Source organism: Ambystoma mexicanum, chromosome 2p (assembly GCF_040938575.1).
Source record: "Ambystoma mexicanum isolate Mex_15411 chromosome 2p, UKY_AmexF1_1, whole genome shotgun sequence".
NCBI lineage: Eukaryota > Metazoa > Chordata > Amphibia > Caudata > Ambystomatidae > Ambystoma > Ambystoma mexicanum.
Window position 1 is genome coordinate 1,463,804,861 of NC_090923.1, and position 27,978 is coordinate 1,463,832,838.

The 27,978-nt window shown below is 49.5% G+C and overlaps 1 protein-coding gene across 1 annotated transcript in view; it reads left to right on the forward strand.

The window, feature by feature from the left end:
• UBN1 (ubinuclein 1) overlaps nt 1-27,978 on the forward strand; it is a 2,005,314-nt gene that overhangs the window by 1,271,056 nt on the left and 706,280 nt on the right. The window contains exon 8 of the mRNA XM_069646040.1: nt 16,753-16,823. Coding sequence (XP_069502141.1) covers nt 16,753-16,823 — 71 coding nt within the window. The remainder of the gene's footprint in view (nt 1-16,752; nt 16,824-27,978) is intronic.

A 27,978-nucleotide genomic window follows, 5' to 3' on the forward strand; every position in this document is an offset into this window, starting at 1 on the left:
TACCACAGGGGGTATAGGAGGGGGTTTAGGCACCCTGGACTGAGTTGCCTCGGCAACTCAAGTCGCACTCTTGTGTGATTGGCCCAGTGGTGAGCCGCCCGGCTCACCACTTAGCATGTTTGAGTGACAGCTAGGACTGATGAATGGGGGTTTTCTGCATAAAAGCAGGACTTTGGGGACTGGGACTTCAGACGTCGCCACAGGACCAAAGAATCCAAAGAGGGAGAAGCTGAGCTGACCTCCAACAACGACACCACCGGTGGAGCCCCGCTGAACCGACTCACCACTTCTCCCAAAGACAGAGGAGATCTTCATCCCGAAGAGTCTTCTTCCTTTGACTGGTGGGGATAACCAGTTTGCCCGCTTTTTCACCTTCCCGGATCATCTCGTGGCTGCCTTGCCTGTGCCAAGCACCCCAGCAACCGGGATACCACGTTTTTCCACTACCGCGAATAAAAGGGTAGTACCTTTTTACCGGAGAACTCCGCGGCTGGTTTCCTCTCTGGCAGTGCAAAGACCTTCAGCTTTCCTCCACGTCGAGACCATCTCTTCCTCTGGACGACGCCGCGACTTGCACCCGCTGCCAGGAACAACTGCCCCCGCTGGAGGATTCTCTCCACTTTCAAGGTACTGTGTCCGCCTGGCCTCCCTCGCAACGGTCTGTGTGGGGTGTCTCGTAAATCCTCAACTTACCTCTTGGGTTGGCCCTAGGCTGGCTAACTGAACTTTTCTGAGCTGAACTGATTCTTTTTTAAACTCTCTGCAAGACTCTCCAAGCCTGTTAAACTGTGTGATCTTGGGCGCATTGGTGTTCTACTCTCTCCAAGAGGGAGCCTGGCCTCTGAACTTTTTGCTCACAAGTAGACTTTTACTTTCCTGCCTTGCTGAGTGCTTCTAAAGTATTGTGTTGTGTGCTGTTTCTAATTTCTGCGTTTTCCCTCCCTTTTTCTTAACTTATTGGAGTGCCATCTTTAGTTCAGCGCTCACCTCTGTCTGGAAATAAGTGGTGTTAACTAAGACTTGTCTAATAAGGAATAAGGGATGTATATATATTAATAGTGACTGTGTTTCTGAACTTACTTACAATAATAGTGCTAGAGTGTTTCTAAGGGTGTCTTTAAATAAATAATGATATACTTGATACCAAAAGCTCTGGTCAGTGTTGGCTTGTGCTACTGTATTTTGGTACCTATCTTGTATACTCTATATACTGTCTAACTCTTCTTGAGAGAAGTCTGGCTGCTCAGCCACAGCTGCCAGGTAAATCTGGGTGGTACAGACTGCTACCAATTGGGTTTACTGCCAACACCTGTAGCCTTAAGCCTTTTGCAGTGGTCCCTAAGGGAACTGCACAGGTTTCTGCCTAATACTGGTGTACAGCGGTGGGATTTGTATTGAGTATACATTTTAGTGTGCTTATAGATACCTTAGTGCAACTAACCACAAAGCTTAGCATTAAAAAAGTTATTTTCTAAACCTGTCAACTATGGAAAGTTATAGTCAAGAGTCCCTTGCTACAAAAACTGCTGATTGTTTAAGAGTTCTCTGTAAGCATAAGAATGTCCTGACTAAAGGCAAGAAAATGGAGCTAATAGAAAGGTTGTTAGCAAACCAACGTCTGTATGGTGGTTCAGAGGAACCTACCACGCCAGCAAATGTAGATAACAGCAATGATATTGATGTTGATGCTAGTAGTGATAACTTTGAGTCAGAAGCAGAAGAGGGCGGTGAAGATGATATAGTTGTCCCCCGTAGGCCTCTACCTGCTCTGCCAGCTGTACCTACTGGACCTTTACTTGGTCCCACAATTAGTCCTCAATGTCTTGAACTAGAGAAAACGAAACTTGAATTGGAGTTTAAGAGACTTAATGCTCAAACAGAACAAAGGCACCAAGAACTAAGGCTCAGAGAAATGGAGCTCAAGCATGAGCTAGAGATGAAGAAATTGTCTGTTGAAAATGCTTCTCTCTCCGGATCCTCTAGGAGTTCCAGTCCCAAAAGACCCCGGATGCCTAAAAAGCTTGTGGGTATGTATGAGCTTAAGTTGAATGTGTTGGATTGGTTGAGTTTTTTGAGTATAATCCTGGGCTCCAGAACATCACAGGAAATGAGTTACTTTCCTGGTTGTTCTCTAGGCTGCCCCCTGTTGCAACTGATGTGGTAATGGACTTTGGGGAGGAGGATAGAAAGGATTATGACTGTGTGAAGCTAGCTTTGATAGCTAGATTTGGGAAGACCCCTTCCCAGTACCTTAAGAGGTTTAGGACCCTCAAAAAGCATGATGGTACCCCTTGGGCTACCTGGGTGAGTGAAAGTTTGAAGAACTTAGAGGGATGGATTAAGGGTTACATGGTGAACACTTATGAGGGAATGAGAAATCTTATAATGTTGGAGTCAATTTATGATGCCTGCTCTCCTGAGCTCAGACAGCACTTGGCTGATTCAAAGGAATTAGATTCCAGGAAGCTATCTAAGGCTGCTGACTTGTGGGTTGCCAACAGGGCTACTCACAAGGATTCAGGGGTCACTCAGAAAAAGGAGAGGGTAAGCAGCCACCAAAAGGGAACCACAAGACTTCTAATACCTCCCAACCCAAAGAGGGCCCCAAACAACAAAATAACCAGGGTAGGCCGCAGGGTAAACCACAACAGGCTAGTGTACCCTCTGGTCACAAACCAGAAGGAGGTCAGACCAAGCCACCCTTTCAGAGAGCATTTGGAACATGCTATCTCTGTGGGGCCACTGACCATATCAAAGGAGATCCCAGATGTAAGGGTAAACCTGCAAGGATCAGCACAGTCTCCTTAGCCTTCACTCCTGAGGAGGAAGTCCAAATGGCTAGTGCTCACTTTGAAGTCTTTGCTGAAGAACCTTTGGGTCTTCAAGCAAGTGTAACAGTAGAGTCCCTGGGTCTGGTTAGTGATCAGAATAGGAGTGCGTACACCTCCATGTTACGCTCACCTGGCTGCCACAGAGGCGCCGGTCTGATCTCGGCTGCTGCGGCCTCCTCCAGCGTAATGCGTAGGGCCGAGATGTGTTGTTTGTCTGGCCGGTAGGAGTACTCTTCTGTGAATGGAGAAAGGGGAATTAACCACCCGTGGATTTGAGCGTAAATTCCCCCCAGCCCCGTTGTTCTCCCCACTGACCACCTCCGATGTCCCCTCTAAAGTCTCACCTTATGGTTTGAAGGGGTGAGCTCTCCATCCTGCTTCGAGCGCAGGGGCGCGTGATGGACCAGTTGCTCCACTGGTCGAAGGAATTGGTGAGTTCCAGGGCTATTTTGACTCTCCCGGCAAGACGCCGTAAGTATGCAGTTCGTAAGAGTTCAAATGCCTGACCATCACTCCTATCCAATCCCGTAATCTGTGGTCTTCTCCTTTATTCAGGTGCTGAGAGAAAACCAGAGTCGAGGAGTTATACCTCTGGCGGTAAAATTAGGTAAGTCTATGGCGGGAGGTGGCTCCCCTTGATTGTCCTTTTGATTAACTCTGTTGTGCTTTTGTTTCCCCTTAGGGGCTGGGGTACGGCGATGGTGCAGTGGGAGCTGCGCCGACCCGAGGAGAGGAATGGTTCCCCCGGTGGTAAATCAGGTAGGTCTTAGGGTGGTAACCAGTATTCCTCTATAAGTTCCCTTGGCTCACCTTATTGTCTTTATCTCCCCCTAGGTGCCGGAATGCGGCGGGAACATGCAGGAGGCTGCGGTGAAACGTGAAGATGCTGCGAGGAACGGTGAGTGCAGCGCAGCGCTGCTGCTGGCGATGCAAAGTGTTTAAAAATAAAGTCTTTCCTTTGGTTCGATGATGCAATGGCTCTGGAATCAGGTAAGAAGCTGGTAAATGTCCTGGTTCTAACCTTTCTCCTTCTTTCCCTTGTTTCTAGGTGCTCCGGGTTTGAGGCAGGCGTGGCTGAAGTCTGGATGCTGCTGCAGGCACGGTGAGCGTTACGCTGCTGGATGCAGAATAACACGAAGCGTGTGCTGCTCTTCGGGCGTGGTTTAAATAGCCCCCAAAGTAGTTCCAGGTAAGTATTCCTCCACCGCCACACCCGAGTGGCAAAAGAGTCCCTAGGTAAAGTAGTCCCTTCTAGGCCTCTTGAGGGCTTGGATCCCTTGCAGCATGGTCTGCATCAGGTAAGTCCAGGTAAGTTTTCCCCTTATGAGCCTGGCGCCTATGACGCCAGGACTGAAGTCTCATATGAGCCTGGCGCCAGGACTGTGTCCAGATGGCCCCTAACAGGGGTCGTTGGGTCTTTCCCCGGGAACGTGATGCCTGCTCCCGGGTCTGCTGGACCTGGTCTGGTTCCTCGGGGGTAGGCATCATGACACTCCATACCAGAAAACTCTAAAGTTTATTATATGGACAGTGTTCTTGTCAATGGCCAGGATACTCCTGCCAGGCGAGACTCTGGGGCCAGCAGAACAGTAGTGGATGAAAGCTTGTTCAGTCCGGAGGATGTTGCTAAGGAACCCAAAGGTCCCACTAAGATGTCTGGAGGCCCTGTCCAAATGGTTCCAATTCTACCAGCCCTCATTCAGTGTAATAACATGACAGTGAGGATTCCTGTCAGTGTTCAGACTGAGGTGCCTGGGAGAGTCCTGTTGGGGAATGATCTAAGAACTCTAGGAGTAGTATCCAGTACCCCCAGGCCTCCCAGTATGGAGACCCAGAACCAAACCAAATTGGCTAGAGAGGACACCTTAAGGAACCACTCTAAGCCTGTGGTAACCTCTACTGAGAACCCCACTACATGCCCTGGTGTTGGTAAGTTGACCTCTGACCCAGGCAAATTTCAGGCTAAAATGTTAGGGAAATGGGAGCCCGAACCAAGCTCCATCATTAATCCCCCAGTTTTAGAGTCTGTGACTCCCCCGGCTTCTGAGGAAGAGGTGGATAGACCAACTGGACCCCTAACTAGGCCTAAGAGAACTGGTAATTCTCAGTGCTGGTGGAGAACCAGAAAAGAAAAGTCTAAGGCAAAAAACCTTCAGACTGTTGGACCTTCTACTGAAGACTCCAACTCAAATCCTAATCTTGGGAGTGAAACTCCTAAAGTAGGTAAGGGTAGATCTAAGAGGAAGGAGAAGCATGTACCTTGCTTATCTCCATCACCGCCAACCAAGAGGCCCAAAACCCAACCTTCTCCCCACAGAGAAGTGGTGAGGAACTCTGGAGGCCCCTCTAGATCTAAGGGAATCCTTTATAAGGGCCCCTTGAAAAAGCCTAACACAGGTTCAGAAGTTTTACCAACTTCTGAGGGACTGGTCAACCAGATCCCCTATAGTTTTAAAAAGACTGATGTTTCTCAAAGGGTTTGTAGGTCATATAGTTTACAAAGGAAAACCTTTGATTTTACCATAGAACATAGGTCAGGGTGTCACCACCAAAATGCTGATGGTCTCTCTAGGATGTATGTCATCGACTAGAGGTATGAGATTCATCCAGGAGTGGATTAAATCCTCCCGTCCCTTACTCTGGGGGGGGGGGGGTGTTAGGGAGAATTCTCTGTTAAGGCTAATTTCCCAAACCTAGTGAGTTCCCCAGCAGCTTTGCTGGATTTTTGGGGTGTATTTTCTTCTCCTGCTAAGAGTGAGACTCTTTTTCTCCCACTCTCAGACATGATTTGAGATATCCTTTGACTTTGTAATGTGTTTTATGGGCTATGGGGTGTTTTACTCCATAGGGTTTCATGTGGTTTTTGGTAAGTGTGTTACACAGCACCCTCGGTGCAGTAACACAGGGGTGTCATAGTGACCCCCAAACATAGACTCGGTACCCTGGGACTGACTACTCTCTCCCAGGGCATGTAAAGTCACCATTGGCTTTATTAGTCCTAAATTGTGAACAGAACCAGTACAAACCATCATATTGTGGGCGTACTGGTAGGGGCAATTCGATTGCCCCTGGGTCTGTTGTTCGAGGGGGCACTGTCCAGTCCCCCCTGAGCGAGTTGTGGCTGGTGGCAGTGGATACTACTTTTTATATTCAACCGTGAATATATTCCTATGGGATTTTCCCATTGTTCGAGGCTAATACTTTTTAACATAGCCTCAAACATACCGCTGGTTTATTTATTTAATATTAATTCACCGGTTGGTATTTTTTGCCAGAACTCGGTTCCAAAATGGCGTTTGTGTTCGCTTCTGTGACTCCAACCCAAGTCGAGCCCTTTGTTCCACTTTTTGGCGGGCTTTTCCACAGAAGCCTCCAAAAGTGGTGCTACTCTTTCTGGGTACCACAGGGGCTGTGGGAGGGGGTTTAGGCACCCTGGACTGAGTTGCCTCGGCAACTCAAGTCGCACTCTTGTGTGATTGGCCCAGTGGTGAGCCGCCCGGCTCACCACTTAGCATGTTTGAGTGACAGCTAGGACTGATGAATGGGGTTTTTCTGCATAAAAGCAGGGCTTTGGGGACTGGGACTTCAGATGTCGCCACAGGACCGAAGAATCCGAAGAGGGAGAAGCTGAGCCGACCTGCAACGACGACACCACCGGTGGAGCCCTGCTGAACCGACTCACCACTTCTTCCAACGACAGAGGAGATCTTCATCCCGAAGAGTCTTCTTCCTTTGACTGGTGGGGATAACCAGTTTGCCCGCTTTTTCGCCTTCCCGGATCATCTCGTGGCAGCCTTGCCTGTGCCAAGCACCCCGGCAACCGGGATACCATGTTTTTCCACTACCGCGAATAAAAGGGTAGTACCTTTTTACCGGAGAACTCCGCGGCTGGTTTCCTCTCTGGCAGTGCAACGACCTTCAGCTTTCCTCCACGTCGAGACCATCTCTTCCTCTGGACGACGCCGCGACTTGCACCCGCTGCCAGGAACAACTGCCCCCGCTGGAGGATTCTCTCCACTTTCAAGGTACTGTGTCCGCCTGGCCTCCCTCGCAACGGTCTGTGTGGGGTGTCTCGTTAATCCTCAACTTACCACTTGGATTGGCCCTAGGATGGATAACTGAACTTTTCTGAGCTGAACTGATTCTTTTTTAAACTCTCTGCAAGACTCTCCAAGCCTGTTAAACTGTGTGATCTTGGGCGCATTGGTGTTCTACTCTCTCCAAGAGGGAGCCTGGCCTCTGAACTTTTTGCTCACAAGTAGACTTTGACTTTCCTGCCTTGCTGAGTGCTTCTAAAGTATTGTGTTGTGTGCTGTTTCTAATTTCTGCGTTTTCCCTCCCTTTTTCTTAACTTATTGGAGTGCCATCTTTAGTTCAGCGCTCACCTCTGTCTGGAAATAAGTGGTGTTAACTAAGACTTGTCTAATAAGGAATAAGGGATGTATATATATTAATAGTGACTGTGTTTCTGAACTTACTTACAATAATAGTGCTAGAGTGTTTCTAAGTGTGTCTTTAAATAAATAATTATATACTTGATACCAAAAGCTCTGGTCAGCTTGTGCTACTGTATTTTGGTACCTATCTTGTATACTCTATTTACTGTCTAACTCTTCTTGAGAGAAGTCTGGCTGCTCAGCCACAGCTACCAGGTAAATCTGGGTGGTACAGACTGCTACCAATTGGGTTTACTGCCAACACCTGTAGTCTTAAGCCTTTTGCAGTGGTCCCTAAGGGAACTGCACAGGTTTCTGCCTAACATGTACCCCTCAAACTCGAAGGCGAGAGAGAAGGGAAATACCCTTCTGTATTGGACGTCCTTTGTTGTGAGGCATTTAGTCAGAAGGGTGTAGAGTCTTCTGCGGGACAGGGTAAAAGCAGACAGATCCTGGAATATCAAAATTTGGGAGGTTCCCCAAGCCACCAAGCCTCTTTTTCTCGCATTGTGCCCAGGATCTTTGCCTTTTCTGAGTAGTAGTGGAATTTACCCAGCACTGACCTCGGTCCACGGGCACCCCTTCCTGCTCTGTCGATAGTGGGCTAAGTGGTATTGTCGGCATTAAAAACGTTCCAGATGACTTCGTTGATGGCTTTAATTAGGTCACCTTGCGTTTTCTCTATCCCTTTCTGGAAAGCCAAAAAACCTCAGGTTGCACCGGCACTCTCGGTTTTTGAAGTCGTCCATTTTCAGGGCACTCTGCTCCTCCCTCCTCTCCAGTTCCGAGAGTCACATGTCTATCTGGGTTTCCAGTATGTCGATCGAGGTTTGGTTTGCTTTAAAACCCTGGATTCTGTCGTCTATATTGTCTATCTTCTTGTCAAGCCCATCGAGCCTCAGGGATTGGGAGTCATCCATGTTAGTTGAAGGCGGAGAGGGTGTAGTCATCTGGGTTGCCGGGGTCCAGATTCGTAGTGACATTTTTGAAGTGCAGAGGACCATCTCATGGGTGGTGGGCTCCCCAGGGAAGATTGCAAAGTCAGAAGGCAGGCCATGCCAGGGACAACCGGGCTCCCAACCCAGCCGGGCGCCCCTATCGGGTCAAGAGCCTGCGTCGCCGGGGAGGGTCACCGACCCCCACCTGGGACAGGGGGCACCCAGCCCTCCCAGCGGCATAGCTCGGACTGTCACACTGTTGGTGATGTGTGGGTGCTGTCAGCTGCTACTCCTGCGTGCTCTGGGTTCCACCAGGGCCCAGTATTACTAAGGTGGGTGGTTGTGGGGAGGGAGGCCCAGCACACTAGGGCTCCTGGGGTGTGAGCAGGACCTGCTGCTTACTCTGGGTACGGGGTAGACCCCTCCTGGCCAAGATGGTCGAAGGGCACAGTCAGTACCCCTCCATTTGGACCTCTGACATTGCAGCCCTTCTCCTCCTGAGGGCGGGTGGGGGTTACAAGGCGGTCTGCAGCCTCTTCTTGTCTCTTCTGAATATTCCCCGTCGTCAGTCTGGGAATCCTCAGTAAAGAAAAAATCAGTTTCAGTTTTGTTTCTGAACTGTCTTTCTACTAATAACCAATCACTGGTCTCTGGGTCATACTGCCCCCAGCCAATGACTGCCCTCTACCTAAGCCCCTCCTCTGGCAGCCATCTTCAGATTTTTACTGCACGTTAAAGTGTTGGAAGTCCTCGTGCTGTAGCTCTCGAGCTTTTACTGCGTATTGCATTTTTTCCGAAGAGTTTACTCTTATTTATTCGGTCAATTCGAGCCTCAAGCTCCACCGATTCTTCTTCTGATCAACGGGGACCCGTTTTGGAATTTTCTACGCCCCTCAAGGGTGGATTTTCATTGAATTACACTTCTAGGAGTATTCCGGAAGATCTTTGAGGCCTACCCCGATTTGGACATGGCCCAGGACAAAGGAGATTCGACACCTACTGGATCCAAATTGTTCAGGAACTGCCCAGGATGTGGATTACAGAATGTCTTCAAGGAAGATGAGCACTCCCGGTGCCTCTACTGCCTTCATGCCGACAAGTCGCACATGGAGGAGGACTGTGCGTTCTATAAGAACATGTCCGTCCGGACAATGAAGGACCGTCATACTCGGCTCACCAACTGGCTGGAGTGGAGGGGAAGAGCCCAGCACCAGGTGAGAAGAAGAAGTCTGAGCGGTCTTCTAAGAACTTTGAGGGCCCTCCGGCGATGGGGGCCCAACAAAAGGCAAAGCACCGCGAGTCCGCGGGCACCAGGAGTGCCGTTGGTTCGGGCTCCTCGGCTGCCAAGCAGGGCCCGATGTCACCGACACAATCATCCACGAGCCAATGCTCTGGCTCAGGGAAAAGGAAGTCGGAGAACCCAGGTAAGCTTCGGGAGAAGCCCCGGTCGATCCCGACAGAGAAAGCCAAGGGGGGGCGAGGCAGTGACCCTTCCCCTAAGGTGAAGGCCTCACACGCGCCCAAGGTCGTGAAGGCCCTGATTCACCCGGCGAAGGCCTAAATTGAAGGAGTCGTGGCGGCAGTGGCAACGCCTGTAGAGGCTACCCCACTGGAGAAGACTTCCGGGCCTAGAGTTTCCCTGCCACCCCAGAAGGAATCATCTTTCCAGCCTATCGAGAGGACCCCTGTGAAAGCCCCGGACGAGAAAGAGGGGGGGTACGGTAGCCATAACAGACACAGATACCACCTCCAAGGATGAGCTGGTTACGTCAAAGCTATCCTGGACAAGAAGTTTGAGGCCTACAGGAGGGATTCCGACAAGGCGGACATGAAGAACAACAGTTCAGCCGACGAGGAGCTGCGGGCCATGGAGGAAACGGAGGACCCCGCGCCCCAGCCGTTGCTCCCGTCACAGCCAATGCCTACGCCACAGGAGAAGTCAGGAGCAATCTTGATGGCTTTGCAGACCCTGTGTACGGAGATAAGGACAAGGTTGCCCTTACCCGCAGCGGACTATCCAGCGGCGCCTGGACCGTCGGGGAGCCCACTGAGCAAGCGCCAGCGAATCCAGCCTCCCCCTCCCTTCCACCCTTCACCTCCATCCCCTCCACCGAGGGATGAGACGGGAACGGAGACGGCGACGATGGGGACGGACGACGACAGTGGTGATGACGGGAAGGATCTCCCATCACCCCGTAACCGGGCCTCCCACCCCGACGAAATTGGCTCCTTTAACGCCATGATCGCCAGGGCATCAGAGCTTTTCCAGCTATGCCCCGAAGAGCAGAAGAAGGAAGATTTCCTCTACCAACGACGGGAGGCCAAGAGGAAGACGGTCCTTTCAGTCCCGTTACTGGACGACATCTGGAACGAAGGACTGTCCCTGCTGAAGAACCCGTCCACGGCCCCTGCGAAGAGGGACCGGTACGAGAAGAAGTACCAGGTCCCAGACTTGGATCCTATGTGCCTCAGAGCACAGCCGTCCCCGGATTCGGTTGTCTCCACGGCGGCCAAGAAGAAATCAGCAGGGGCAACGGCATCAACTTCCACTTCCCCATCGGACGGCGAGGGGAAGACGCTTGATGTCATGGGAAGATGGGTCATCTCGTTGGCAGCAACGACCATCAAGGCGGCCAACGCCCTCGCAATCGTGTCACACTATGACAGGGTGCTGTGGTTCAAGATCGCTCCCCTCCTGGACTTCCCCCCAGACGACAAGAGGGCGGAAGCCCTTGAAATCCTGCAGGAAGGCTTGGTGGCTTCGGACCACGCCATCAATTTGGCCACGGACATCGCCAACACTGGCTTTCGCCAGATGGGCAACAGCGTTTGCCTGCGCCGGAGCTGTTGGCTGAAGGCCTCCGATTTCCGTCAGGACGTGCAGACCAGGGTACTGGACATCCCCTTCGACGGAAACAACTTATTCGGGAAAGCGGTGGACGAGTCGCTACAGGCCATCAAAGCAGACACCGAGATGGCCTGTGCCCTAGGCACTCTTCATCAACAACGGCCATCCTCCGGAGGCAAATCTCAAGGCTTCCAAAGGATTCGGCGGCACTTCGTCGTCGTACCGCCAAGCTGCCTGTTCCTCATTGCAGGAAGCTTACAGAGGCCACAGCAAGACCGGTGGATACTGTCGTCGTTGCCAAGGAGCCCAGAGTGGCAAGGCCTCGGCGAAACAGGATTGAACCGACCGTGACGTCGGGCCCCCACCTAAGCACCCCGGTGGGAGGCTGGTTGGCGAACTTCGTCAGCGTGTGGGAGTCCATCTCCATCGACCGTTGGGTGCTGGCTGCCCTGGTCCACGGGCACACTCTGGAGTTTCAAAGAAAGTGCCCCCATTTCCCTCCTGTGGCAAGGAAAGAAAACCACTTGCACAGCTGCTTCTGGAGGTACGAGCCATGCTGAGAAAGGGCGTGATAGAAATCATCCCAAAGAGGCTCCGGGGCTCCGGATTATCCTCGCGGTACTTCCTCGTCCGAAAGAAGACCAGTGGCTGGCGACCCATCCTGGACCTTCAGCGCCTCAACAAATACATTAAAGCCCAGAAGTTCCGGATGGTTACCCGTCAGCACGTGCTGGGACAGCTGGAGGAAGGCGACTTCCTATCGTTGCTGCACTTGGAGGATGCTTACTTTCACATCCCCATACACAAAGGACATCGAAAGTTCCTACGTTTCGTGGTCCAAGGGCAGCACTACCAGTTCAAAGCCCTGCCGTTCGGGTTGAAGTCAGCTCCAAGGGTCTTAACCAAGTGCCTGGCACTGGTGGCAGTGTGGCTGCGCCTGCAGGGGATCCACGTTTACCCCTACCTAGACGATTGGCTCATCTGAGCAAAGTCAAGAGAAGTGGCCGTCGACCACACAGCGAAGACCGTCCGCCTGCTCACTGAGCTGGAATTCTCAACTTTGTGAAGTCCCACTTGGTAGCGTCGCAGGACGCCCTGTTCCTGGGAGCCAGACTCGACAGAGTGGCGTGGTTGGCTTCACCGTCGGAGGAGAGGACGAAGGCCAACCTGGGCAAGGTACAACGGCTGTTGACCATGGAAGTGGCCAGGGTGAGGTCCATCAAGTCCCTGCTCGGCATGATGTCATCTTGCATCTATCTCGTGCGCCTGTGCAGGCTGCGGATGCGACCACTGCAGAAGTTCCTCGACGCCCGTTGGATGCAAGTGACGGGGAGCTTCGAAGACAAGATCTCCCCCAATGACACTTTCCGTCAAGCGATCCGGTGGTGGGGCACCCGTGCGCATCTCGTGGCGGGCATGGACTTCCAGACCCCAACGCACCAGGAAACGGTGACAACGGACGCTTCCCTGAAGGGATGGGGAGCACACACCGGAGATCTCCATTCAAGAGGCTTTTGGCTCCCGGAGGAGAGGTCCCTGCACATCAACGTCCTGGAGCTCCGGGCCGTGTTCTGGGCCCTCAGGTCTTTCCTTCCGTCCCTCAAGGGCAAAGTGGTATGGATCTTCACCGACAACACCACCACGATGTTCTACATCCGGAAGTAGGGGGCACCAGATCCCCAGCCCTATGCATGAAAGCACAGGATCTGTGGCACTGGGCCGTCGCCCAGGGTATGTTCCTGGTACCTTTTCATCTGGCAGGAGTGAAAAACACAGTCGCCGACTCACTCAGCAGGGAGCTGCGCTCTTGCCATGAGTGGGAGCTTTGGCAGATCAAGTGGATCTCCTATTCCGATGATGGGGCAGTCCCCAGATCGACCTGTTTGCGACAGCGGCGACCACCAAATGCCGGAGGTTCGCCAGCAGGTTTCCCCAGCAGGGGAGCATGGGCGATGCATTCTCTTTCCCCTCGGATGGCATGTTCCTGTATGCGTTCCCACCGTTGCCGTTGCTCCTGCGACTCATCAGTCAACTCAGACGATCCCGGTGCAGGATGATCCTCGTCACACCGGCGTGGCCGAGGCAGATGTGGTTCCCGGACCTTCTGGACTTTTCAGCGTCCCCCCCAGTCAAACTGCCGACGGACTCGGATCTTCTCGCCAGGGAAGGAGTCGCCTTCCTACATCACGACCCGGTATCGCTGAACCTTCAGGCCTGGCTCCTGCAGCACTAGAGTTCGGAGGCTACGATATCCCGGCGGACTGCAATGAGGTACTTGCAAAGGCCAGGGCGTCCTCGACTCTTAAGTGCTATGGGCATAAGTGGAAGAGGTTCTCTGTCTGGTGCCGTGCACAGAAGATCAACCTTCTACGGATTATGGCCCCTCAAGTGCTGCCGTACTTGCTGTCGCTGGCAAAGGCAGGCCTGGCACATGCCTCCATCAAGATCCACCTGGCGGCTATCTCCCGCTACACCAGAACTCCAGGACGGTCGTCACTCTGCTCTCACCGCCTGGTGAAGGAGTTCATGAAAGGACTATTCCTCTCGTTCCCGCCGGTGAAGGCTCCAGCCCCGGCGTGGGAGCTCAACGTGGTGCTGACCAGGCTCATGGGGCCGCCATTCGAGCCCTTGCATTCGGCACCGCTGAAGTTCCTATCGTGGAAGACAGCGTTTCTTGTTGCCATCACCTCTGCACAACGAGTGGGAGGGATCCAAGCCCTCTCCTGTAAACCTCCATACCTCACATTCCACAAGACAAGGGTAGTGCTGAGGACGCACCCCTCCTTCATGCCCAAGGTGCCGTCGGACTTCCATCTCAATGAGCCCTTGGTGTTACCTGTTTTCTTCCCGTCACCTTTGTCGCTGGCTGAGCTGACTTTGCACTCGCTGGATGTGGCTAGAGCGCTGAAGTTCTACGTGGACCGCACAAAGAGTTCTCGGAAGAAATCACAGCTGTTTGTGAACTTTGAACCTGTAAACCAAGGGAAGGCCCTCTCGAAGGTTTCCATTTCCAGATGGCTCTCCGGCTGCATCATACACTGTCACCGGTTGGCAAACCGACCATTGCCCGGCCGTCCGAGAGCCCATTCAACCAGATCGATCGCTGCTACTACGGCGTTGCTGTCTGGTGTGCCCCTGCTGGACATCTGCAGGGCTGCTACGCGGAGGTCGACACACACCTTCACGAGGTTCTACTGCGTCGACCGGGATTCCAGGGAGGAGTCCACAGTCGGCCAGGCAGTGCTGCGCAACCTGTTCACTTGAAGGTGAGCCTGGTGAGGAGGTAAGAGATGCTTAATGTTGAGTTGTTGAAATGCTTAATGTTGAGCCTTGCCACCTCCCGTGGTTGTGCATGTGTGTACTGCTATATATTCTTGTATTCATGACCATGTGAATCCATGCCAGCCCCATGCTGGAGAAGGAACAAGTTACTTACCTGTAACTGTTATTCTCCAGCATGGGTCTGGCATGGATTCACATGCAAACCCTCCCCCCAACCCCTCTGCGGCTCTTCTCTTGGTCCTACTGCCACTTTATGTGCTACCAATCTGAAGATGGCTGCCAGAGGAGGGGCTTAGGTAGAGGGCAGTCATTGACTTGGGGCAGTATGACCCAGAGACCAGTGATTGGTTATTAGTAGAAAGACAGTTCAGAAACGAAACTGAAACTATTTTTTCTTTACAGAGGATTCCCAGCCTGACGACGGGGAATATTCATGAGCATGTGAATCCATGCCAGACCAATGCTGGAGAACAACAGTTGCAGGTAAGTAACTTGTTCCTTCTTCTTTCTCCTCTTTTCTCTCTTCCTTCCCCACTTTCCTACTCTCCCCCTCCCACCTCTTCACTCTGGGTGAACTCGGGGGGGGGGGATCCTCTCCTCCTCCGCACCACCACGCTGGTCCGCCGGTTCTCTGGGCCCTTCCTGCCGTGGATTCTCCCTCTTGGGGCCCGTGTTATGTGGGGGCTCCTCTATTTCCCCCAGGTGGGGGCCTGAGGTCGCACCAGCCACCACTCTTCCTGCAAACAGGTTTCCCACCTCGGGGGGGGGGAGGGGCCTCTCCAGGTGTCCTCTATCTGTCCTCGGGTACTGCGGCCACCTTGTGTTCCAGGCCGGGAGTGGAGGGCAAAGACGCCTCGTGTTTGTCCCTTGCTTCTCACCTTCTCTTTTGGTGAACCTGGATCACCCCGCCCCCCGGACCCCTCTCTGTGGGGAGGTGGGTTTCTGGGCTGCTGGGTGCCCGCTGCAGCTCCTCCTCTTGCTGGGCCCACTTCGTGGCCCGTGCTCTGGTCCTTTGCTTGTGGAGTTCATGGCCGGTTGGGAGCAGGGCTCTCCCTCGGTCAATCTCAGCGGCTCGTCACTCGGTTTTCCTTAGTCCCTGGAACTCAGGGGAAAGCCCATGAGGAGCAGCACGGTGTGGCACACACGGGGGGCGGGTTACTACCATTGATGGGGGCTCTCTCGGGGGGCTCAAGAAACAGAATGGGCCCTTTGTTAAGGAGCTGCCCAGAACAGTCATTACATCTCTGCGCCCCCTGGTGGTCAATCCCTTTCATGCACTTTTCGAGGACAAAGTAATTTTAAGAGTTTGATCATCTTTTCTTCCAAAAGTTGTGTCGGAATTCCACCTTTCACAACGCATAGTATTACCAACCTTTTATCCTCCTCCTCACCCATCAAAAGAGGAGGGGAGACTCCATTGTCTGGAACCGAGAAGGTTATTAAGTTACTATATTTCACGGACAGCAGATGTTTGCCAGGATGACCAACTTTCCATTGGATACGCTAGACAGAGATTAGCTTTAGCAGTCACAAAACAATAAATATCTGGAGGAATGCTACTCTTTGGCAGGAAAATATTTCCCCGAAGGTCTGAGGGCGCATTCCACTAGAGGGGTGGCCGCTTCCTCGACTCTAGAAAGAGGAGTGCCAGTGCAGGGCATCTGCAAGGCGGCAACCTGGTTGTCCCTTTATACTTTCAGTACATTTTACTGTATAGACTCTTTATCAGGAGAGGAGGCCAAACTTGGCAAAGCTGTCCTCCATGACATTAATTAATAGAAATTCTATACACCCTCCTCCTCACACAAACTGCTATGATAGTGTATCAAAGATGAGGAATATGTGGGAGGATACAATCCATTTGAAGAACAAGTTACTTACACGTGGTTGCGTTCTTTCGACTGGATGTTCCTCCCATGTATTCCTCATCACCCTCCCATCCTTTCTCTCAATGTCAAGAATGTCTCCTCCTATGGCAGAGCATGCGAATTAAAAGGGAAAAAACTAGTACTGAGATAACGGTCGCCGGGCGTGCTTCATATACCAGCGTCAACGTCACAGCGAGGGACGCTACGGAGGCCATTGAAGGCCATGACTCAACACCGCACGACAGTCAACTCTATGAAAAATGTTTCCAAAGCAAGCTACAAGCTGACCTGGATATATCAAAGATGAGGAATACGTGGGAGGAACATCCAGTCGAAAGAACGTTACCACGGGTAAGTAACTTGTTGTTTTATGTGACGAAGTGGAAACTAGGTTTTTGTAAGATTGGAATACGTCCATGCAACTGTTATATGTGTATTTAACAGCACATTTTCCGGAAGTAAGTCTGTCGAAATGAATGATGATGTCAAAAATTGATTGTTTTGAAATGAAAACGGTATGACAAATATCTGTTCTTTTTGTTGTGATAGGCTGCCAAAGATCCAGATGGGGACCAGAAACACAAGTTCTTCACAAAGGAAATTAACTCAATTCTGTTGGAGTGAGTATCTGATGAAGGGCATCCTCTCTAAGTCGTGAAATATTAAACGTGAGATGCACAGTAAAGTAAAGAAAGGGAATCTAAAGGAAGAAGGGGGAAAAGATTTAAAAGGCAAAAGTGATTTACATGTGTGCCCCATTTCTGTTTATCAGTCCCCTGCTCTGTTTTATTCCAGTCATTATTTGATCACAGTTTGCTGAAATTGATAGCTCCATCTTCAAGGGAAGAACCCTCCTGCATATATTAACTGCACTTAACAGAACACGCGTGCTGTATTTCTACAGTGAACAATTCTTCCTCCGGATGGTCTAGGTGTTTTGCAAATGTACAAATAGTACTGTTAATCCAGTTGTTGAGATTTGCAAACACCAAAGATTGTCTGGTCCCAGGGTGGCACTACCTTACCTTCACTTTGCAACCATAATATAGGGACAGCCCAAACAAAATGAGTTATTTCGAGAAGTTCTTCAAAGGTAGAATGACAATAAAAAATGCAAAGAATCAAATAAGGGCTTGATGGGCTCCAGTTGCCTGACATGCAGTTTTGCAGTGAACCCTATGACATGCGCTATCGAAAGTTAATTTAATTCATGGTGTTCAAGAGAGGAAGGGGAAGATGCGTGGCAGAGGCAGGTTAAATTGTGTATTGATTTTCAAAGCTGCATGCTGGACCAAGACCTGAGCAACCTTTTTTAAAATCAAAGCACTTGTTGGGAGCTAATCTTTTGATCACACATATTATAAATGACCCCTCTTTAAAAATATGAAGTTTGCATATTTACTAAGTGGTTGGTTAAATAGATTCTGAACGCATTAAAAAAGATCTGTATATTTAATTTGATGGAAATTACGGATTCTGATTCACAGATATAACCTTCATTGACGATTGCATTTCTTCTGCAGCAAATTTGCATCAGGAATTGAGTTAAAAAGAGGCTCATTAAAATCATTACTTGTTGTGAGGAGCCAGGAATGAGACTCTGACACAAGGAAGTCATGGTTTTGGACAAACAAAATAAAAGGGGGTGGGGAAATGCCTCGCTGTCCCTACTGTATGAGGGGTTTTGCTACCTAAAACCAGATTTTCCAAAGCAAAACCGCCCATGCCCAAAGCACTATTCTGGCCTTCACATTCTAACAAAATTAACTCTAAGGTGAAAAGGTTAATGTCTTTGGCCTTGAGTGGTTTATAAACGTTCAAAAAGGAAAAATGCGTAACTCCAAAACAAAAGCTCCAGAAGGATAGTTCCTTGTCCCAGAAGGTGGTTCCCTTCCCCTGGATTTCGCTTACTCTGTTGCATAATCAAGGACATCAGTTCCTTGAGTTTCTCTTGATCAATGTAAGGAATCCCCACCAAGGGTTGCCCCTGCCGCATACTTCTGTTAGCAATATGCAGCCAGTAAGAAATACCACGGCTTCCAGGAATACACGCTCTGATGCTTTGCAACGGAGAGCGCCGTTTCTGGCCCGTTATTTGTTGCTATGGTGACGAGGCAAACACTCTCCACGTCACGCTGCCATCAACAACCATCCACGTGACACCCCAATGCGTAGCGTAAGGAGAATAAAGCCATCCCCCAGCCCGTTGCTCGCTGCTTCTGATTGAAGTTACGGACTTCGTTCTTGGCATCAGGTTCATGTTATCTGTTTTCTTGGATTCCGTCTTGACTCTTGGGATTACGACCTTGCTTTGTTACGTTTTTGCCTTTGCCTGCTCCTATTTGCACCTTCATTGCCCGCACAACACCAAACCTTACCTCCTGCATAACATACTGCCATTTGCCTACTTCTACTTGCACCTTCATTGCCTGCACAACGCTAAACCTTACCTTCTGCATAACGGAACTGCCTTTTGCCTGCTCCTACATGTACCTCCATTGCCCGCACAACGCTAAACGTTACCTTCTGCTTACCGAACTGCCCTTGCCTGCTCCTATTTAGTACCTCCGTTGCCCGCACGTTGCCAACTCGTTTCTTGTTCTAACAGACCGTTTGGCACAACACTAATTGTGTCTGTTGCACTACAGCCACTTGTTGCTCATAGGTCTTTACATCAACACTCATTTTTCCTCTTCCCTCTGACCACCGGAGAACAACTCCCGACCACATCCTTCTTCAACTTTCCATCCGGATATTTGCAGAGACTATAGACACTTGCTGTTTTCATTTGCATAGTCGTCCTCGTGCCGTCGGGATAGGATCCTGGATTTTGCGACTGTCACAGAATTCTAGACGTTCTCGTGCCGTCGGGGTAGGTTTATTGAACTTGGGATTGTCTCACGGACCTACTCCATCAGACCAGGATCTGGGATTTACCAACACGCTTTGGAGTGGAACACTGTCATATCCCGGTAAGACTATTCCCTGGTTACTTCGAACTATCTTTGCCCTCTCTTTTAATCAGTAATCCTATAGTGGGTTATTTCTTGTATCTCCTTTTGTTAGGTATTCAGTTCCCAAACACCATGAGGAGTACTGTCATCACACCCTGCCAGCTTTCATTTGTGTTCTTGGGTACTACCTTCTTCAGGTTGGTGTGCAGACCCTGTTTTAGATTTGTTCCATTGCATACAGTCACTGGTATTGATTACTTTCCTTGTTTATCTCTAGTTGACGTTCCAAGGGTGTGTCTCCTCTTCCAACTATTTGATCTTTCTGTCTGGTACCTACTCAGCAGAAAGTTACAATTGTAGAAAGAATTCTTCAGCGACTCCTGTCCAGTCAGATGTACCTGTTACCTGGTTAGTCAAGGTTTAGGCAGTGAGACCTAACAGAATCAGAAGCCTATATATACAATGGAGACCACTGACGCACTAGAGAACCTGTTTTGCCTCATGCCAGAACTACGAGCTGACATGACAGCGGCACATGATGCTACGCATCGACGCATTGATGCGTTACAACCGGCGGCTCAGCCTGTTGGGGCATGGGCGCACGCCCCTCAGGTGGCTTCTGGCTGTGGGTTCCCAGTGCCACGACAGGATCCCTTTCCAGTACTTACGTCAACTCAATTCCCTTTGGCCGCACCAGAGAGATTTCATGGTGACCCCAAGCATTACTGTACATTTATCAATCAATGCAGGCTTCATTTCTTATGTCGGCCAGCTTCCTTTCCAGATTCTACCACCAAAACTGCCTTCGTCTTGTCATATCTAAGCGGGACTGCAGCTGCTTGGGATAATCCTCTTCTGGAAGAAAACAGTCACATGCTATATGATTGTGACTCCTTGATCAATCCTATGGCTCGAGTATTTGACACGCGTTACAAGACCTAAGCAACTGATTTGGAGCTCTTGAATTTACGTCAAGTCGATTCACTCCTACTCATGTATTTGGCCCGGTTCAACCAGTTGGTAGCTGAAACCAGTTGGCCCGATGACAAAAAGGCTGCTGTATTTTACAAAGGCCTATCCGAATCACTGAAGGACACTCTTGCCACTGTCCCAGTAGTACCAGCAGCGTTTCCTGAGCTCCTTGACTTGGTACTGCAAATCGATGCTCATAGAGCAGAACAAAAAGGAGAAAACAGACCTATAGCACCTGCTCAACAACGTGTCCAGCCTTCAAGAGACAGCGGACCAGAGCACCTGCAGATATGGGCAGTGAGAGGTCTGCTCACTTTGGTGGAAAGAGAGAGCAGACAGTTGAACAACCTCTGCTTCTACTGCAGTTCTTCAGAGCATTTCATCCGTTCCTGTCCTAAAAAACGAGCCAAAAAAGCAGGAAACGCAGGACTCGGCAGTAAATTTGGTCAATCTGCAGGGTCATTTAAGCATGGACCTCACCCCTCTCACGATTTCGTCTCCATTTTCGATTCTAATGTCTCTCTCCTATTCTCAGGTGAAATCATGGACTGCTTCTGCTGTCCTTGACTCAGGTGCCACCGGCAGTTACATGGACATCCAATACGCTAAGGTTACTGGGATACCTGTTGTTCCGAAGAGAAAACCTGAGATAGTCAATGCGGTTGACGGTACGTCCCTGGTATCTGCGCTGGTGACCGAAAGTACCATTGACCTGCACATGGCCACGGAGGATGGACATGGGGAAGTCATCTGGTTTGACTTGATCGCCGCCCCTCAATACAAGGTGAACCTGGGCCTCCCATCGCTGTTATTGCACAATCCATGTATAGACTGGCAGACCCAAGAGGTGTTTTTTTCTTCTGGATATTGTGATTCCCATTGTTTTGAGGGACAGAAACGCCAATCTCGGAGTCCTTGTCATCAGCTTACAGATTCCTCCCAAGTAGTGGGTTCCATCAGCAGTCATGCCATACCCGCTGAATGCATGTCCTATGCGGACATGTTCGACAAGGCTGATGCAGAGGTCTTGCCCCCGCACAGACCATATGACTGCCCTATTGACTTGGTCTCTGGGGCAGCTATTCCTAACAGGCGCATATACTCACTTACTCAAAAGGAGAATGGCATCCTCAAGGAGTACATGGACGATGCTTTAAGGACAGGGTTCATATGACCTTCCCGCTCACCTGCGGCGTGCCCCTTATTCTTTGTCCCTAAGAAGGAGGGAGACCTGAGCCCCTCTATTGATTACAGGGCTCTGAATGCCATAACCATCAGAAACCAATACCCCTTGCCCTTGATATCCACGCTTTTAGACCAGTTAGGGGCTTCAGTATTGTTCACAAAACTCGACCTACGAGGGGCTTACAACCTGGTTAGGATTTGCAAAGGCGATGAGTGGAAGACGGCATTCAAAACGCGGTATGGTTTATTTGAGTACTGTGTTATGCCCTTTGGGTTGTGCAATGCCCCAGCCACATTCCAGGATTTTATGATTTACATTTTCAGAGACATGGTTGACCATTATGTAATGGTGTATCTCGATGACATCTTGATCTACTCCACCTCGCTTCAACAACACATCACTCATGTGACCACCGTACTCCAACATCTACGTGAGAATCATCTCTACACCAAAGCGGAGAAATGTGTCTTCCATGCCACCAAAGTGGAGTTTTCAGGGTACGACCTTACCAGTAAAGGTGTACGGATGAACCAGACTAAGGTAAAAGCCGTTCTGGAATGACCTATTCCTACCAGTTTGAAGGCATTGCAATCCTTCCTTGGGTTTGCAAACTTTTATCAGCGTTTTGTCAGGTCATTTTCAGGTTTAGTAGCCCCCCTTACCGCGCTCACCAACAGCAAATGCCCCTATGTTTGGTCTTCTGAACATCAACAGGCTTTCGATGCACTAAAGGAGGCCTTTACCTCGGCCCCAGTGCTAGAACACCCCAATTCCTCTCTGCCTTTCTATGTAGAAGCAGATGCATCAGGGATTGCCATTGGGGCCATTCTGACCCAGTTATGTAATGACACTGGTCTTCTTCACCCCGTTGCTTTCTTCTCTTGAAAACTCACCCCCTACGAATGTAACTACACCACAACGGAATGGGAGCTGTTCGCAATTCGTGACGCTGTCAAGGAATGGAGACATCACTTGTTGGGCGCCTCTAGCCCAGTACAAGTTTTCACTGACCATAGAAATCTCCTGGCCATGAAATCCGTCCGGTGTTCCACCTCCCGACATTCTAGGTGGCATGAGTTTTTTCAATGATTGACTTTCAAATCACCTACCGGCCTGGGCATCTCCATTCCAAGGTGGATGCACTCTCGCGTATTCATGGTTCCAGTCCAGGGGGGCGATTGACAAACAGCTGCTTTTGCCCAATCAAGTAGTGTGTGGATGTACTCCACAACCATCCTTGTGGTCCTCTCTCACGGAGTGGACTGCATCTCAGCCTGTCGAGATCACTGACTACAACCTAGATGTGATACATTCCCTGCCATATATCCAGGGACGTCTGTTTTTGCCCAATGTTCCAACCCTCCATATCACTTTACAATGGTGCCATGATTCCGTGTTTTCAGCCCATCCCGGTAGACGAAAGACATTGGATGTTTTGCAAAGGTGGTGATGGTGGCCTGCCATGCGACAAGATGTTCATGATTATATTAAGTCTTGTGCCGTGTGTGCACAGTGCAAAACCACCCCAGCTAAGCCTATGGGTCTGTTACAACCCCTTCCTATACTGTGACGTCCTTGGACCATGTTGTCCATGGACTTCATATTGGAACTACCCTTGATACAAGACTTCAACTCCATATGGATTGTGGTGGATTACTTCACAAAAATGGCTGTCTTCGTACCCTGTCGTGGTTCGCCATCAGCACCTGTCTTAGTGGACTTGTTCCTGAAACATGTGTTTCGCTATTTTGGTCTCCCTTCTGTCAAAGTCTCCGATCGGGGTTCACAGTTCATGTCCCATTTCTGGCAATCGCTTACAGCCTCCTTTGGCATTGTGGATTGATTTTCGATTGCATATCATCCTCAAACAGATGGTCAAACGGAAAGACTAAACGCAACGTTGGAACAGTATTTGCGTTGTTTAATCCTCCAACATCAAGAAAACTGGTTGTCAGTGTTGATTGCAGCCGAATTCGCATGCAACAACTCTTTGCACACTTCTACAGGGTCCTCACCCTTTTTTGCTCTCTATGGACAGCATCCGCGGGCTTTGCCCGTCGATTCGTTGCTGTCACTGAACAACCTTGCGTCTTCAGATTGTGTGAGGGATCTGATGGTTGTTCATAAGAATGTATAGCAACGCCTTCAAGAAGCTGAAACGAGCGCCAAGATCTATGCGGACACACATCGTTCACCCGCACCCGCTTATCAACTGGGTATGAAGGTCTGGTTAACCAGCAAACATCTGCGGATTCCGGGTCGTAGGACCTTGTTGCCCCATTTTGAAGGCCCCTACAACATCATTCAGGCAATCAACCCAGTGGTTGTCAACTTGGCCTTACCTGTATCATGGTGGATCCATCCCGTCTTTCATGTTTCTCTTGTTAAACCATTTCAGTCGGGTACGCGTCTAACTACTCGTCCTTCATATATCATTGTTCAGGGTTCTGAAGAGGACGAGGTCAAGGCTATTTTGGATATTCGAGTCAGTAGGGGCGTCAGATCCTACCTGATTGACTGGAAAAGCTATGGCCCGGAGGTTCGGACCTGGGAACCCATAGAGAACGTACATGCCCCCCTCTGCTCGCTCACTTCCATGCTTCCAGGGGGGTGGTTGTACCTTCGGGGGAGGATACTGTTAGGAATCCCCACCAAGGGTTGCCCCTGTCACATACTTCTGTTCACAATATGCAGCCAGGAAGAAATACCACGGCTTCCAGGAACACAAGCTCTGATGCTTTGCAACAGAGAGTGCCGTTTCTGGCCCGTTATCGGTTGCTATGGCGATGAGATAAACACTCTCCACATCGCACTGCCGTCAACAACCATTCACATGACACCCAACGCGTAACGTAAGGAGGATAAAGCCAACCCCCAGGCCGTTGCTCGCCGCTTCTGGTTGAAGTTACCGACTTCGTTCTTGGCATCAGGTACGTGTTATCTGTTTTCTTGGATTTCGTCTTGACTTTTGGGATTACGACCTTGCTTCATTTCGTTTTTGCCTTTGCCTGCTCCTACTTGCACCTTCATTGCCCGCACAACTCTAAACCTTACCGCCTGCATAACAGACTGCCTTTTGCCTGGTCCTACTTGCACCTCCATTGCCCGCACAACGCTAAACCTTACCTTCTGCATAACGGATTGCCTTTTGCCTGCTCCTACTTGTACCTCCATTGCCCGCACAACGCTAAACCTTACCTTCTGCCTACCGAACTGCACTTGCTTGCTCCCATTTAGTACCTCCATTGCCCGCACGTTGGCAACTCGTTTCTTGTTCTAACAGACCGCCTGCACAACACTACTTGTGTCTGGTGCACTACAGCCACTTGTTGCTCATAGGTCTTTATATCAACACTCATTTTGCGTCTTGCCTCTGACCACCGCAGAACAACTCCCGACCACATCCTTCTTCAACTTTCCATCCGGATATTTGCAGAGACTAGAGATGCTTGCTGTTTTCATCTGCATAGGCGTCTTCGTGTCGTCGGGATAGGATCCTGGATTTTGGGACTGTCACAGAATTCTAGGCATCCCCGTGCCGTCGGGGTAGGTTTCTGGAACTTGGGATTGTCTCAAGGACCTACTCCATCAGACCAGGATCTGGGATTTACCAACACGCTTTGGAGTGGAACACTGTCATATCCCGGTAAGACTATTCCCTGGTTACATCGGACTATCTTTGCCCGCTCTTTTAATCAGTAATCCTATAGTGGGTTATTTCTTGCATCTCCTTTTGTTAGGTATTCAGTTCCCAAACACCCTGAGCAGTAATGTCATCATACCCTGCCAGCTTTCATTTGTGTTCTTGGGTACTACCTTCTTCAGGTTGGTGCGCAGACCCTGTTTTGGATTTATTCCATTGCATACAGTCACTGGTACTGATTAATTTCCTTGTTTATCTCTAGTTGGCGTTCCGAGGGTGTGTCTCCTCTTCCAACTATTTGATCTTTCTGTCTGGTACCTACTTAGCAGAAAGTTACAACTGTAGGAAGAATTCTTTAGCGACTCCTGTCCAGTCAGACGTACCTGTTACCTGGTTAGTCAAGGTTTAGGCGGTGAGTCCTAACAATCAACAACACAACTGGTACACAAAACAACTTAACTGTTTGGGCCTCATCACGAGTTGGGCGGTAGCCCTTAAATGCGGCGGTAATGCTATTACCGCTGCATGTAAGGGTCTGCCCAATCTGGAGTTGGACGGAAAGTTGGAGTTCCTGGAGGTAAAAATCCAGCTTTCCACCCGTTTTTTAACGTTTTGGCGCTATTACTGCCAGCGGTAATAGCGCCGAAAATCTCCATAGAGTCCTGGACGGAGTAGCGGTAACGCTATTTGCATTGGTAGTATCCCTGCGGTATTACCCCCGGGATACCGCCAAGGTCATGATAGAGCCCCTTGTCTTTATCTTGTTAGGATACGTGGTGTACTCTCCTGCCATGTTTTCACTCATCTTCTCTTGATCAGCACAGACCTTTGCTAGTCCTGATATATCTTTCTCAGAACCTCTTTAGGTGATGTATATCTTATGCACTGTTCAGCTTTTCCTTGCCTGTTGTGTTTCCCTACCAGGGTTTTCTTATATTAACACACTTGGAATTGCCAGGTATACTCTCCAGCCAGGACTTTCTTATATGCACACACTTGCAACTGCCTGGTATACTATCCTGGCAGGGCTTTTCTTATATGTGTATTGCATACAGTCACAGACTTGAAAGTCTCTTACCTTTGTTCCGTTTTTCCTTTAAGGAAATGCCCACTTGCTCTTTCTCTTTTATGTACTTAATTTGCTTCATTAACAGTTATTCGGGTTTGGCATGGCTGCCAATATGCCCCTGTGTCCCTGCTTCCCTTGGGTGGACTCACTGGCTCTTGCTGGTGCACTCTGTTTCTCCAGCGGCAAGCTGGTGGCGGTCGTTCAGGGTTTCCTTCCGTCTGTGAGAAACCTGAGCCTGTTCTCCCAAGTTGACCTTGGGAAACCCTTATTCAGCTGGCCTGGGGTGGGCTGGCGCTCTCAGATCCCAACCCTCTGTGCCAGGACAATGGTTACAATAATCAACAAATAAAAATTGAATATGTGTAACACGAACAAGGTGTTTTTGATGTCCTTCAACAAGCAAACGCAACCATGGTCATCACCATAATCCAGTGCCACTACTAACAAGGCTTGCCTACCCACCATGATCTCAGAACTAACGTGGCGCATGCTTTGATTGAGAGTCCATATACTATCTTATCATTTGAGAACACTTCTTTCTTTCTTGAAACTTAACCCCACATCTTTTGTATTTAGTGTAAGGAATTGGTAATAGGTTTTCTTAATATAGGCCTTTTTGTTTGACACGACACCACTAGGACTGTCTTATTTTCATTTGATGGTGGACACCTGTCCCCATCTTCGATTTAGGCTTAGATTAGGCATTTTTCCAACCCGCAAACCACTTTCATTGTTTAATAAACTCCCTTGAACTGTGACCACTTGTGTCGTTCTTACTTGCGTCGCTATGAGTTTCTCGTATATGGTGTCAGTAGTGGGATCTGAACCAACTGTTACTAGTTGGATAGCCCACTGCCATAAAGAAAACCTTGATAGAGATTTCCATGCCCTATCCTCACTGTTGGAGAATGAGCAAAACAACAACTCTCTGCAGGGCGACTCAAACATCTGGGAGTCCAGAGGCAAACCCTATCTGACCCCTTTTTCCAGCCATTGGGAGAAATCTAGGGAACACATAACACCACCTTTCAGCCCTTGGATCAGAAAATGGGAGTCAAATGTTTCCCCCTTGCCTCTCAAACCATCATACCTATCCGAAAGAATTTTGAAGGCAATACTTCTTACCTTTTCTGCGCTCAAGACTATTTCTTACAGGGAAAGGACAAAGTATCAATTCCATTACACCTAAGAGTAAGATGTGCCTCAGGTTGGTCCTTCTATATTTTACCTTGTAAGGAAGGCGAAATAAAAATGTTACCCCTGTTTTCCGGTGAAGACGAATTAACCTTTATACTCCTAAACTTCTCCACAAACCCCATAAAAATTTAAAGGGGAGATACAGTACGGATCCTAGTATGGCCACATGGGGAGAGGTCACCGCTGGGAAAGGAGTGATGACACCATCAGATTCATCATACATTACATTTCTGTGGGCATCTTTCAATGAAACCCCCCTGCGCAAGTTTAATGAGCTCTGGCAAAAGATACCCAGTTTTCTAACTCAGAATGTATGTTAGTCACTATTATGGATACTTGTGATTCCTGTGGAGCATATACATTAATGAACCTTTAGTCACTAAATTAGATGATTATTTAAAATGAAAAACTACTTCCTGAACAAACTTTTGGTATACAGTATTTATAATGAAAATGTTATGAAGACATGCACATATACCGAAATTTTTGCTACGACAAAACATAACGACAATGTATGTGGGGGTGGGGTAAAGAGTTAAATCTTGTGGGGAAATGGTTGGGGTGGGTTTTTAGGGGTGGGAAAAGGGTTTGTGGGGGACCCCCCCCACCAAACATTGTTATTTCTTTGCATTTTAAAATATTCGGTATAAGTGCATTCTATATAAAATGTGTCGTTATAAAGACATGTAACCCATACCTTCCTGTCAAATTCTCCATATAAGGCTCAGATAGAAGGGAGTTGCTGACAGCCAAG